A 15051-nucleotide genomic window follows, 5' to 3' on the forward strand; every position below is an offset into this window, starting at 1 on the left:
TACAATAGAAAGCAGCAAAAAAAGGTAAGCATGCAACATTAGGAACAGGCTTGTAGGAATTCCTGTGATGATTATGAACGGAAGTAGCCTGGTAAGGAATTCCAAACTTCAATGGTAGGAGGAAAAGAACAGTACCTAAAAAAGTTATTGTTGGCAGAAAAGGAGGAAATCTTTATGACGGTGGCTTGTTGTAGATGACGGTTCGGAAAGTGTGAGATAATTATCTAGTGAAGAAAAGCAAGGTGTACATGGATTTGAGGCAATCAAGATGTCTATGGGTGGCAAGTGTAGTGAAGCCTGTTTGGGGAATAAAAGTTCATAGTGCAGATAATAAATGAGCATCCTGAGCCCTAACCCTGGATACATTGCAGGCCCAGATAGCTTTGCCCTTTTCTCAGGTTGGATAAATGTGCCTAAAGAAGAAAAGAATAAATCCTAGTATAACTTCTGCACTGTTGTTTAGACTGTATCATGTGCACTGTTTGGCTAAAGGAAGGTTATTGAGGAAAAAAGAAAAAGAATTTTGCGTTTTGCTACAGATGTTCATGCAGTCATTATTAAATGAATGTGAGTACTATAATGCACTCCTTTTTATAGCATACTGTCTGTATGCATACACCACGCAGTGCGCATGGGGACACACCATATTCAAGGAATGGTTTTGGGACCTTCTGATTGGACAATGAGGACAACTCCAAATGTAATTTTTATCTTCAGCCAAACAGATCCTTAGTGTTTTTGTGTCTGTGTTGATGTTCATAAAGCAGTGAAAGATGCATTCATTGCTGACTGTCACAAACCTCCGCCTTTACGGTCAACAGAGGCACGGGATCCCCTTTACGGTTATCCGTTGTCCCTTTATGAGGTTTGAGAACACAGTTAAAAGTTAGGCCGGTCAACCGATCAGGTATGTGTGTCGGTGTGTGATTGAGAAATAAGTGCATGAAAGTCACTTTCTTTTACAAATAATGGGATATTTATAGCTAGTAGTCCAAATTACACTGCATAATAATAGAAAAAAAAAAGAAAATGTCATGACACGATAGTGATAAAATGACTCAGTAAATGACAAGAGGGAAAGCACAATGAACAAACACTGTGGTAAAAGAAGACTGTAAAGATAACAAAGCAAGTACTTCAGATATAATAAGTGGGGGCAAGAGTTACACAGAAAACAGCATAAGAATACTATGTCAGATCAAAGTTTAAACAAAGGCAAAAACATTACTTATTTATTTTTTTATTTATTTATTTATTCCTCAAATGTCCGGGGACTTTACATGAGGGGTGGGCTGTGAAATTTAATATGAATACAAAATATCTTCAATGGCGGTTTTGTATTGGCTGAAGTTGGTGATGGTTGCCACTTCGGATGGAAGGCCATTCCAGTCTCGAGCTGTTTTCAAGAAAAACGACAGTCTGTGGCAAAAAGGAATTCTCACGCGGCTTTCTTGTTGGATGAGGCTTCGGCAGCGTTGATCGGTAGCGGCGGCCGTACAGATGAAGAGAGCGATGAGTTGATTGCGGGCTCAGTGGAAAACAAGACACTTTCCCAGTGCGAGCGGCCATGAGAGAGGCTCAGAAGACTGAACCTTCCCAGAGAGCACTGCCGCGGGCGTGCTGCAGTTTGCCTTTTTATCCAAAAGCGTAGCTTTTTGGGCTTGTTGGTGCATGAACATAGCGATATTGTAGCACGAAACAGACAAGACACACGAGAAGACCGAACAACACACAAGACACACGAGAAGACCGGCGGCCTTCTCGTGTGTCTTGTGTGTTGTTCGGTCTTCTCGTGTGTCTTGTCTGTTTTGCGCTACAATATTGCTTTGCCTTTTTATACTCTTGGCTGATTGTGCTGCGGTTGTGTCAAGTATGCGCGCTTGCCCAGTCGCTGCCCCGAAGCATCAAGTCGAAGCATTCTCGGAGGAGCGGGGAGATCCCGTAAGTCCCGCCCTATATATGAGGCAGGAGATACCATAACTTTCGCTCTATATGTGAAGCATCCTGTGACAAAATTGAATTTAAAAATAAAACTTTTTTTTGCATCACCCAACTCAAACTCGTGATGTCGAGGCCAGAAAGGATTTGATCACTATCTGCTAGTGCATGATAATCATCATCATCATCAGCCTGACTATACCAACTGCAGGGCGAAGGGCTCTCTCATATTTCTCCAATTAACCCGGTTTTGTGCTAGCTGCATCCACTTGACCCCTGCTAACTTCTTAACCTCATCTGCCCACCTAACTTTCTGCCGCCCCCTGCTACGCTTTCCTTCCCTTGAAATTCAGTTTGTTGGCCCTAAGCGACCATCGGTTATCCTCTCTATGCACTACATGCCCTGCCCATGCCCATTTCTTCTTCTTGATTTCCACTAGCATAGCCATCTGCGTTGTCCTCAACTTAAGTACAACCCTCTTGCTTAGCCTCCACGTTTCAGCCCCACGTTTCAGCCCCAATAATTTCTGAGATATCATTACCGAGTCGCTGTAGAAGTAGGCGGTAGGGTAGTGCATGATAATGTAGCCTAACCTCAGGGATTCACACTAACATACAGTAGATTGGTGTTCAGTTAAGATGAACTTTCAGATAAGATAAACAGTGTGAGGACGTTCGTTTAGTTTCCCTTTACACCAATGCAAAAGCAATCCTCTTAAGATTAAGGTGAACACGTTGCAAGTGCTAATCAGTTAAGATAGACTTTCATGGCTGACCATGCCCCTTCCATGCACTGTACTTGAGCGTCCGCGCATCATTTCAAGGGGAAAAAAAATGAAAAGGCAGGACAAAAAGGAAATCTTTTTGGTGCGGCCAATGTATTGAGATGTAACATCAATATTGGGAACCCTCTGCTTTCGCATTGGGTTCATATCACCAGCCGTGTAGAGAGATTAGCTGCGAGCATAAGGTAATCCTGCAACCTTCCAGGATCTCTGCACATCTAGAGACGCCAGGTTAGATCATTTCGCCCTCTCAGCCATGCCGAGCTTTGGGGCCGGTAGTCTAGATGCCAACAGAGGCTAGATAAGTGCTCCTTAGTTGTACTGGCTTTAGTAAGCACCTGCTCGTGAGAAGCTGTTGTTCTTAGCTTAGCAGGTCCACAATCCCAGATGGTGACAAACAAAAGCATAAAGAAAAATAAAAGACTTGTGTTTTCTATACCGGCCTCGACCATGCATAGCTGGCCAGTGGAGCCTGAACCAGACAAAAAAAATTGGAAGGGTTCAATGCTGCTGAACCGAATGTGGAGCGAAAGCATTAGCTGTGGGTGGCTGAGTGTTCTTCTTCCTCTTCGTCTTCATCATCTTCCTCTTCGCCTTCTTTTTCTTCTTCATCTTCTTGTTCTTCTTTGTAGTCTCTTTTTCTCTCTTTCTCCCTCTTTTTCTTCGTCATCTACTTCTTTGTCCTCTCTTTTTCTTCGTCTTCTCGTAACTACGCCTCTTCACAACGTAGCTGCGGCCACCCGAAATATCGCTTTGGCTGTCATAGTGTAGCTTTCGCAACAAAAAAGAAAAAGGTTTAGTTTAGGTTTGGTTTACGGAGTTTAACATCCCAAAGCGATGAAGTGTATGAGAGACGCCGTAGTGGAGGGCTCTGGAATTTTCTACTGCCTGGGGTTCAGTGCAGCAACTACTGCCACAGAGAGAGGTAAAGAGAAAAAATGCTGAAAAGAAAGAAAGCAGCCAACGTGTTTCCTAGTTGCAAAATTGTGACCACATCATCATGACATGCCTCGTGCCGTCATCCATTATTAATATAAACAGTGCGATCAGGAAGACACAGGACAAGATAAAAGGAAGCCGCAGGACAAGTGCTGACTCACAACTCAGCCTAAGCCTTTACTCCAAGGCCCAGATAAAAACAAATATGACGAAAACAAAGCATTCACGGTTATTCGTATTGGACAATGTCAAGTTTGTACAGAAGTGAAAGAGGATGCGCAAGTTACTATCCCTCGGTCTGTACTAGTGAATAGCAATGCAGCTATGCTTGCCTGCATACTTCAGTGCCGTTTTTCTAACGCTGTTTGGTGTAAATGATTTGGTGTAAATTTGATTTTCCACACAAACACGGATGAAAAAGACAGACTGGGTGTCAGTCGAGAGTGCATGATACCTAGCTTGTGCAAAAGGTAGACTGTCGTCAATTGTGCGATAAGTGCCTGAATTGAATTATGTATTTTTTTCTTGGTCATTTGATTCATATTTTCTCGTAAAAGGTATTTGCACAGACTCTGTGTGTTCACGGATCATTTTTAGGAGCAATTTTTATCTTCTCTTGAAGTTTCTCTCAAAGTGATTTCATGTATACCCCCCTGAGAGCCTCAAAGTTTGCTTGTGACAACAGCCGGTGTCGGTGGTGCCTGTTAATTTTTTTCATGGACTTTACTAGCTTCTAAAAGCTCTAGGTGCTTAGACTGGTGCCTTTGTTACTGCAACACAGTAATGTGTTAACTAGGGGTAAAGTAGACCTAAATTTATGCTCAGTGCCCATGGCCAAACAAAAAGTTTCAGTTGTAGTTGTCATAGTACATTGGCCATGGAACCGCCTTATATGCTGTCCCGACACCCACTGCCTTGTAGTGGAGGTACTACATACACCCCACCTCCTCTTCGAAGCCTCTGAGCAGAACAGTTTCTTACGGCTTACCCGGGCATACTTGACAGAACCTGCGCCCCCTTGGTCAGCACCAACGGCGCCTTCAGCAGAGTGATGGTCTGTCTCGGATCCGGCCATGGAGCCAGCCATGGACGGCCACCGGTCGGGTGATGGTGACCGGGCCCAACCTGCAGGGCATTGCCAAAAACTTCACCGTCTGCACCCAGCCACCAGTCAGCATCACGGCCCGCGCTGCCTTCCGACCCTCTCCAGGTGGCATTTCTACCCACTTCTTTCAAGACAGTAGCTGGGAGGATAGCTTTCTGCGAATAGAAGCTGTTGTGACACTGTATGGAAGGTGTAGGAAAGTCTTCTAGCTGACTTAGACTGCCAAAATTTGAGCACTGTTTTCAGCAGTTCATCATTCTGTGTGTCTATGCTTTCACATACATACGCACACTGATGGCGGGTTACGCATTGTTCTCATTGGTTTAACATTTGCAGTGAGCTAATTATATACACTGCTTTATAGCTACTGAATCAAAATTACAGCTGCATTTTGGTGCCATTGGTGCAACAAAGCATCAACTTTCATGAACTCTATCATGACGATCTGTAATGTGTTGCATAGGAAGTGTGCCCTAGATGTGGTTTCTTAGTTTGGTTCTGTGGCTGGTAGCGTGCAGAGAACTTTTGTGGTGATAGTGTACTTGTTATTAAATTTGACAACTGACTGGCCTTGAAGCTTGGCTTTCTTTGTTTTATTTTGCTGTTCCATTCCTTTTTTTTAACACCACCGTGCTAAGGGGCACTTCACTGTCGGAGACTAGAATAAAAATACTGACACTTTCTAGTACCACTTGGTGGCAACAACAAGGGCAGAACTCACAGTTCAAGCGGACATTTACGTTTTAAATTGGTCAAGAATGTTGGTTCTGACAGAGTGGTAGGGCCATGTGGTGTCCTCTCGTCGCAGCTAACATCGTTGCCAGCTAGAACATGTGCTACATTTCATGGCTATGCCACACATCGCACCGGTTCATGTCACCTCAAGGGAGCCTACTTTTTCACTCATTGAATAAGCTACATCTACTTTTGTTGTTAATAGATATCACTGGTCTTACTTAGTTCACTCATTCATTTCTGATATTAAAAATCACCTTAGTACTCTCAGTTACAGCTTTAACAAAATCTGCTACTGCATGCCACCAAGACGACTCTGGCGATAGGGCAGTCGTCGTGTCTATAGTATTGCACAGAGTTACTATACTGACTGCATATCATGTCCCCAATGTCAGGGTTTGCAGACATCGTATACCAATGAGGAAACTGGACAACTATATTGAAACATCAAATGTTAAGTTGTTCTGTGCTGTTTGTCAGTACCGCAGCCAAATATTCATCAACTGGGGAAAAAAACTTGTGGTCGGCACAAGAAAACAAATTGTCAAAAAAGTCAGCAGACTGTTTAAAGTCCTTTTTCATAAAATGCAGCGTCAGTGTCAGCGTTATGAATGAAAAATCACGGACAGGCCTCTGGCAGGTGGTAGCTGGCAGGTGACATGGCTGATCGCTAAGTGGTCTTAGGGTTGTGAAATGACCACATGACATGGTCAAAGTTACAGCAGCTGCCTTGCGCTTTGAGGTGGGAGCAGGTGAGATGAGATGAACCCTTTGGGGCACCTGGATCAGACACGCTAATCCTATAGGCTATGCTGGGACATTCATATGGCTTGTTGGTTAGAGCTGGCCTTTATTAAGAGAATTAAGATCTTTATTGAATAGTACAGCACGTCGGAAGAAAAAAAAAAAAAGGATACAGGATACAGAAAAAGTTCCACCGTCGCTTACATTCTCCCATGAAATTGCCAGAAATAGCAAATTTAAGGTGGTTTCAGCAAATAAGTATGGGGGACCAATGGGGCTCGTTATGAGTTACGTGCAAGGGGAGTCGACAGCCACTGACACCTAGAAAGGCATGGGGGATTGAGTTTTAAAGCGCAGTTTTTAGGTAACTGCCTGGGGCCTCGTGCAGCCTGCCATGGTCATCGAGAACACATGCATCTGAGACAGTCTGGTGAATGGCAGCATTGGGACTCTGAGGGACCCCTTAAAACTATTGCATCGCATTCTTAAGAAAGGTGAAGGCTAAATGTCTCCCCAAATACTGTTGCACATTGAGGAAAAAATCTGGAGCAATGCAAAAATTAGAGAACGAAAAAAATGAGGGACACTTGAGGCTTAAGCACGTGGCACGATAGCCTAGGCGACCACTCGACATATAAAGCCCCCCTTTAACCAAGACATATGAACATCCCTGCAAGGCCATCTAGGGGTAGCGTGCCTCTTTCGGAGTGCCTGATTGAAAGGTTGATCCTCATTCCACCTCACATGAGCAACCCAAATTCATTGCTCCTGCCAGCTTTCAGATTTCTTGTGGTCTCATTATTAAGTCACACAAACCATCGAAGAATTGGCACTCGGCCATATCAGTTGCCAGCTACCACCTGCCAGCATCATGCTCGTGATTTTTCACCCACAATGCTGACACCGCATTTTGTGCGTAAAAGGACCTTTAATGTGATAGCATTCAAAACGAGACAAGTGTGTTTGTACTACCACTTATTGTGTTCAAAAATGCAGTGCTAACACATTGCTCCACAGAACCATTGCGAAGTAGTGCATTTAATTGCGTTCTTATTTGTTTTCATAAAATTTCTTCACGAGCTGTCACTGCTCGGCTGAAAGAAACTTAGTCGGTAGGTCTGCACCATTTACAGGTTGGATGCATGGTTCTCACTCATGCCGCTAGTGATAAAGATGCCAGGTGTTCTCCTATGTGAAGAGCTCTGTTTGAATTTTGCATTACCAGGTATTGTGTGTGATGTTATATATGGGCCCAGGTCCGTTCAGGAGCTCTGGGCAGGTAGCAGAGCAGGTTCACAGACACACGGACGCTTTTCTTTTCTTGACCAATTAACGTAACTGGCAACAGACATGCATACAGCCTAGCTTATCCTAATAGGATATGTCCCAACACAAAACCGTCCTACTTCTGGTTTTCCGCTCGTGGACTAGATGCCGGTGCAGGCGAGTCCGCCGGTGCTCCGTTCACGCCAGTCGCCCGAGGACTCGGTAGCGCGGCAGGCCACGCTCCGGCGTCTGTGTCCGGCATCTGCTTCACAGTCCGGGGTACTGCGGTGTACCGCGGGGTACCGCGTCACGCCCGGGTACTGCAAAGTGCGGCACCAGTGCGGCAGCACAAGTGTGGCGGCCAGGCACGATGGAGCTGGGCAGTACCAGACCCGGACCAGGTGCCCGGCAGGTGCTGGCGAGCCGGCCTTGTACGCCAGGCCCAGGACGATGAACTCCGCCGCCAGCGACGCCCAGGAACGTCCGACCCGTTCGCTTGTCGGAACAAACTCACGCGCACTGGCCCGCCCCGCACGCGGCCACACTTCACTTCCTTTCAAGCCACCCGCACACTCGCCACAATCACCATCATCACATTGTGACTGTCAGTGATTTTTTTACTTAGGCGGTAGGGGCAGCTTATAAAGAAAAAATGTGGATGCAGGTTTCTGCAGCGGGAAAAATGTGCTGTTGCCATCGTAAAATGGGCAACTGATTCCAGTGTCCCATTTTAGGAGCTGAGGGACAGAGTGGTTCCCTTTCCTCCTTTGCAGGTGCCGTGTTGATGTCGGCCGACTACTCGCAGCTGGAGCTGCGCCTACTGGCACACCTGTCACGGGACGAGAAGCTGTGCGAGGTGTTCCGTGCCGGTGGGGATGTCTTCCGCCGGATGGCGGCCCTCTGGAGCCACTGTCACGAAGATGATGTGGACGCCTCTCTCAGGCAGCGCACAAAACAGGCAAGGCCACGACACACGTGTACAGTTAGCCACTTTTTTGGAACATGTGGCCCTGTTACGAAACTATAAGTGGCAAGACATCCAAAAATAACAACAATCTGTTTTGTCACAGAGCACTTCACAGTCAATTGTTTGAAACTGCCGTGGTACTGCTAAAAAAGTTGCCAGCTGTACAGCGCCACCAGATGGTGTTACGTACATGTACACTCTACACTACTGCACTGCAACTTCTGGTACTGCGTTGATGTAGTGTGCTTTTGCCTTTCTTGGACAGTTATTGCTAGGGTTCGAAATGGATGGGAGGAACGCTCATTCGAATGGTTGGCAGGGCTTTTGGGAGACCAACGGGCCAGTGATAGTGTTCGTGGTGGGTGGATAAGGGAGCTCGTGTCCCCATTGGGAATGTGCAGGTGCCCTAATTTACCAAAGGATGTTAGTCCTAAGTCAATGGTGTGCCTTGGCAACGCGTTCTGTAGGTGACTAGAAAAGCTGCCCCAGCCACTAATTTTGGCTGAGTGCAATGTGGCATACTCGAATTACTTTAGACATCATTTTTGGTCACATTTTGACGAGGTTAAATTTTGCTCTATTCCTATGGACTTTCTAAAGGGACTCAAGGCAACCGATGTATAGAACTGAGTGTAGGCGCTAGCCATTCCCTAATGCACTCAGTGCCATGTTATGCAAGAGCATTTGCTTGCAAACAGAGTGAAGTTGTTAATTATGCAGTTGTTTCATGGAGAAGAAGGAGGGCCCAAACTCTGTTTTTGACAATAGCGTGTGGGCAAAGAGAGTCTTACAAATCCATTTACGACTATGCAAAGAAAAGCAGATGTTGAAAATATGACGTCAATGCTGGTCGATTTCTCGTCTTTTCATCTTGATAGATTTGAGAATCGCTGGCTATTGCTTCGTGATAAACTTCTTGAATGTCAGAACGCACGTGTACCGATGTTAGAAATAGCCCCTTGTCATCATAACCCATGGTTCACGACAATAATTAGGCGCAGTATACGCAAAAAGAAACACCTATACCGACACGCAGCCGTCTCGGACTCTGAGGAGCGTTGGGAGGCTTATCATGCGCAATCTCTTCTTGTGAGAAAAGAGATAAAAGAAGCTAAAGATGCTTTCTTTAATACTGAAATTTCTAACATGATGTGGAATGATCCAAATAAATTTTGGAAGGTTGTAAAACCCAGTTCTTCTAACGCTCTCCCGAGTTTAGATATACAGTCGAACCTGGATATATCGAATTTTGGTTATATCGAACTCATGGAATATCCCCTTGAAAATCCCATGTAAAAGTACAGGAAAGCCGCGTCATATATCGAACTCAATTTCACCGGTCGTTCGATATATCGAACTCCGCACCACTCACTGGAAAGTGTGCCTTCCCCAAAGACGATCGCATCATCCTCGGCCGTTTGCCGCGTTTTCAAGCCACGCGCGGAAGGAATTTGAGGGGACAGTTCAGCTAGGGCAGCGCTGCACCCTATCCTCAAAGGCGCGCGCATCTGTGGCTATTGTTTACCGCGCGCCAGCACGTGACGTTTGCAAGCCATGTGCGTGAATGAACCAGAGAGAACCCGTGGGAACGAGAGGGGGAAAACGCGATAGAGCGAAGCGTAAGGGTGTGCCCATTCTTTTGCCGAGCTATCTCTCTCCTTCCTCTTTCCCGGCCTTCGTTCGCAGTAGCACGTGCTATGCATGCACCAAGCCAGCTCAGCCCGTTTTCAGACGGAACGTCGGACGCTTTCTCCAGCGTGTGTTGCGAACCCTCTGCGCGCGGCGGCTGACATGGCTATGGTGCCTGCGGAAGTTATTAAGCGGCAGATTTTTTTTTTCTTTTTTTTTGCGACAGTCGTTTGTTCTTATCGTTGTGCTGTACGCGCGGCGTAGCGTAAGATATGGCGTTACAAAGCGACTTTTTTTTTTTTTTTGCAGGAGTCGTTTATTTTTGCATGTATGAATCAACGAAAGCATGCGGTCAGCTGCGATCATGACACCGGCTTTTAGCACTTTTCGCTTCAAACAGCATTTGCAGCTACTTTATCACGCTTTCCAATGATTTTGTGGCAGTAGACTATGCCCGCCCCAAGCGCGGCGTGATAAATCGAACCAAGCTTGTGCAATCAAGCCATCACGGGCAGTCTGCCAAGTTCGCTCCCAGCCGCAGCAGGAGCTATCAAAAGATAAACACGCTGCGACGTTATCGCTGCGCAGCATCTTGGCACGCTGCCAAGAAATGAGCTGTGGATGAGGCGACCGAAACGGAGTGTGACATGCAAGCGATAACGCTGGCGATTTCTGCTGCGGCGACACACAGAAACCTTGTTTTGAGCTGGTGCGGTGGCTGGTACGACGCAGTTTCTACAAGTTGAAAATTTTTTGCTCTGTCGCTGCCGCTCATCGCTGAGATCGCTTAACGCTTTTTTGTTTTTCCAAAATTCTCGAATGCAAAAGTGGAGGGTGGGTTCATTATGTGAGTTAGTTGATTACGCGACAAATACAGTATCGTTTTTTCGCATCGTAAGTGCCATCCCAAGCTGATATATCGAACTAATTCGTGATCCCCTTTGAGTTCGATATATCTGGGTTCGACTGTAGATGGCATGCCAATCGACGAATATCTTTTGGCGAATCAATTCAATGTGTATTTCAGTACTGTTTTTACTGACAAGGAGTGTTTTTCCGACACGGGCATTCTGGAATCTGTTGGACACTCCATGAATGATATCACTGTTTCCTGTCGTGGGGTAGAGTGTGCCATTGATCGTTTGCCTTCAAACTCTAGTCCCGGACCCGATGGAATTTCCACAAAACTGTTAAAACTAACCAAGCATATTTTTGGACCACTGCTGTGCAGGCTGTTCCGTTCTCCCTTGACACTGGCAAATTGCCTAAGGATTGGAAAATTGTTCATGTCATTCCTGTCTTTAAGTCTGGAGACAAAAATTCACTTCACAATTAGTACAGGCCTATCTCGCTCACTTGCGTTTCATGTAGGTTCCTTGAGCACATTGTAGCATCTCAAATCATGCAGTGCCTTGTGAATTCTAAGCTCATCTTTTCTAATCAGTACGAGTTTCAACGTGGACGTTCCTGCGAATCGCAGCAGTTTGAGTTGGTCACTGATCTTCACCATTCTGTTCATTCGACTCATCCCATTGATGCCATCTTTATTGATTTCGCTGAAGCCTTAGATCGCATTCCTCACTTCCGCTTAATCCATAAGCTTAATGCAATGAATTTATCCCCTGGGATCATTGACTGGATCAAGGACTTTTTAACTGATCGCTTTCAATCTGTTATCATTAGCAAAAACGTCTCCGCTCCTGTCTCAGTGAAATTGGGTGCACCTCAGGGTTCTGTCTTAGGACCGATTCTTTTTCTCATGTACATAAATGACCTACATTATAACATTGCCTCTAATATTAGTTTGTTTGCAGACAATTGTGTCATTTACCGTCCCATTAAAACCCCTCGTGACCACATTATCTTACAGGATGACTTAAATGTGATTTCTGACTGGTGTAAAACGTGGCTAATGCAAGTAAATACTGACAAAACTAAAGCTCAAACGTTTACTAAAAGGCGACACGTTGTCCTTCATACCTGCTTCACTAGAAACGATGCCATTAAACATGTATCCTTCCTTAAATACCTAGGAGTACATTTATATTTTGACCCTACTTGGGATACTCACATTGAACACATTATCAACAAGGCCGCTAAAACATTAGGCTTCCTAAAACGCACTCTCTATCAAGCTAATGAAAAAACTAAACTCTTAGCCTATACAACACTTGTCAGGTCTCAGCTTGAATATGTATCCATCATTTGGCACCCTCATCAAGCTTACTTAGCACACTCCATTGAATCACTACAGAGTAAAGCAGCCAGGTTTATTGCCCACGATTATTCCTACACAACTAGCGTAAGCAGTCTCAAGCAACGATTTAACTTATTGCCCCTTGTAACTAGGCAGGCAAATGCCCGCCTATATTTCATGCACAAACTATATCACGGTTCATCAGACTTTTGAAAAACGTTCCTTTGTCCGGCCCCCCACATATCTGCTCGTGTAGACCATCCGTTTAAAATCAACCCCATACATGCGCGCACATATATGTCTAAATATTCACCACTGCTACTCACTATTTCACAATGGAACAGTTTGCCAGCAGATGTCGCTACCATACCTGACCATAGTTCATTCCTCAAGGCTTTGGAGGGAATTGAATGTTAAACTGACTTAACTTTCTTAGTAGTATTTTGCGGTGCTCATTACTTTTTTTCCTTGATGTGTAGTGCTGTGTTGTGGGTTGTTCATTTCAGCCTACTGCTCGGTATTATGCGCGCGCATACCTCTTTTCTTAAGAGTGTGTAAAATTGCTTAGGTCACATAACTACTGTATAAAAAAAATAGCAACCTGAATGACTTCTTTTTTTCTGATCCTTAAGTGTGATTGTTACTTATGTGCCTGTTATAATCAATTTTGTTCACGTGGCTCCACCCCCCCCTATGTAATGCCTGAAAGGGCCTTTAGGGTACATAAATAAATAAATAAACACACTGCGGCCCGCAGACCACTGAAACGCGCGCCTTCTAAGGAGAAGACTTGCTTCGCTGGAGCGCGGCGGGCATACCGTTTTTTTCGTGTGATCTTGCCCCCAGTCTATTTGATGGCGTGTTTCACCCTGTCTTCGCACTGAGTCATGGCAGCACATGTTCTGTGCCGCGACCGCTTTTCCCCTGTGCCTCCGACTCTGCATGTACGTGCTACACAGGTCTCACCTGTGCCATTTCTTTATGTTTTGCGCAGCGGTTAGGGGTCGGCTAATGCGCCGTTATTCTTTTGGGCTGTGCGGAAGGGCTAGCTTTCTGACCGTACTACAGTCGAACCTGGATAATTCGAATTTTGATTATATCGAACTCACGGAATATCCCCTTGAAAATCCCATGTAAAAGTATAGGAAAGCTGTGTCGTATATCGAGCTCCGTTCCACGCATTGGACAATGTGCCTTCCTCTAAAATGATCGCATCACCCTTGGCCGTTTGCCACGTGACGTTTTTAAGCCACGCGCGGAAGGAATGAGACAGCGTAGTTCGCCGACCGCTGGTCTTGGGCAGCGCCGCACCCTTTCCCCAAAGGTGCGCACATCTGCGTAATCGTTTGCTGCGCGCCAGCACGTGACGTTTGCAAGCCATGTGCGTGAAGGAACGAGAGGAAACCAATCCAGCCGCAGTGTTTGGGAGAGGGGAAAAACGTGATAGAGCGAAGCACAAGGGTGTGCCCACTCTTCTGCCGAGCTTTGTCTCTCCCCTTCCTCTCTCTTTCCCGGTCCTCGTTCGCAGCAGCACGCACTACGCATGCGCGGACAAGCCAGCTCGGCCCGTGACAGACGCTTCTTCGGTGTCGTGCGATTTGCGTCTCGTGTCGTCGTGCTGAACGTGCGGACGCTAAGCAGCAGATTTTTATTATTATTATTATTTTTTGGGGATAGCGTTTATCCTTGCTGTCGTGCTGAACGTGCGACAGCGTATGCTATGGCGGCTGCGGACGTTAAGAAATGGCTGATCTTTTTTCTTTCTTTTTTTTTTTTTTTGGAGAGCATCATTCATTCTTGCATCTATGAATCAATGAAAGCAGGCGGTCAGCTGCGATTATGACACCGGCTTTGAACATTGTTCGCTTCAAACGGCATTTGCAGCTTTTACGCCTTCCAATGATTTTGTGGCAGTGGACTACGCTCGCTCCAAGCGCAGCGTGATGAATTGAACCAGGCACTCTACCAAGTTTACTCCCCGCCAAATAAGCGGTGACATTACCGCTGCACAACATCTTGGCATGCTGCCAAGAAATGAGCTGTGGATGTGCCACCAAATGCTTTTTGGGCAAAAGTGGGGAGTGGGTTCATTATGCGAGTGGGTTAATAGAGGCTTTACAAAAGTTAGCGTCATCTAGCGAAAGAAACAGAAACTGTGCGCGGCGGCCATGTTTTGCTCAGTCCGCCCGCGCCTCCCATCGAGTACGCTGTCAACGTGCGCCTTCGTAGAACCCGTGCATGCACCGAAAGGTGCATTGGAATGCTCACAAGCGATTGTTTCATTTTTTAACATCACAGCAGTCGCTGTTAGCTCCAAGCTCTATTCAGAATGATGCCAGCATGTTGTTGCGTGTCCTTCTGCAGCCAGCGCACCATCATAGACGCGCACGGAGTCAAGGTATATGCGTGTATGCGACCGTTCGTTTGCAGTCCTAATTGGCTTTACAAGGGTCACTTGCATCATGTAAAGCATTACTGTACGTCCCTCTGACTGGGAGCTAGCTCACAGAATGTGCTATCACCTAAAACAGCAAGGTTGTTTTGCGCGCTATGGAGCCTTGTGAACTTGAAGGATAAGCTTATGCTGCGATGGAGGACACGGGAGAAGGAGCAATGCATCTATAACGAATGCTATTGGGCAAATACGTTCTTTGAAACATTTTGTACGTAGGTTACATTTACCATATTAACTTAAGACACGGGCATGATTACCGAAACTACTTTTTACAGTCGTACGAAATGGTAG

The 15051-nt window shown here is 45.8% G+C and overlaps 1 protein-coding gene across 3 annotated transcripts in view; it reads left to right on the forward strand.

Annotated features, from left to right (window-relative positions):
* LOC146177741 (DNA polymerase theta-like) overlaps positions 1–15051 on the forward strand; it is a 159225-nt gene that overhangs the window by 112969 nt on the left and 31205 nt on the right. For all 3 annotated transcript variants that reach the window (XM_084580568.1, XM_084580571.1, XM_084580569.1), the window contains exons 21-22: positions 4668–4872; positions 8286–8470. In XM_084580568.1, the coding sequence (XP_084436694.1) occupies positions 4668–4872; positions 8286–8470 (390 nt within the window). The remainder of the gene's footprint in view (positions 1–4667; positions 4873–8285; positions 8471–15051) is intronic.

Source organism: Amblyomma maculatum, chromosome 10, assembly GCF_055883805.1.
Source record: "Amblyomma maculatum isolate TAMU_Amacu chromosome 10, ASM5588380v1, whole genome shotgun sequence".
NCBI lineage: Eukaryota > Metazoa > Arthropoda > Arachnida > Ixodida > Ixodidae > Amblyomma > Amblyomma maculatum.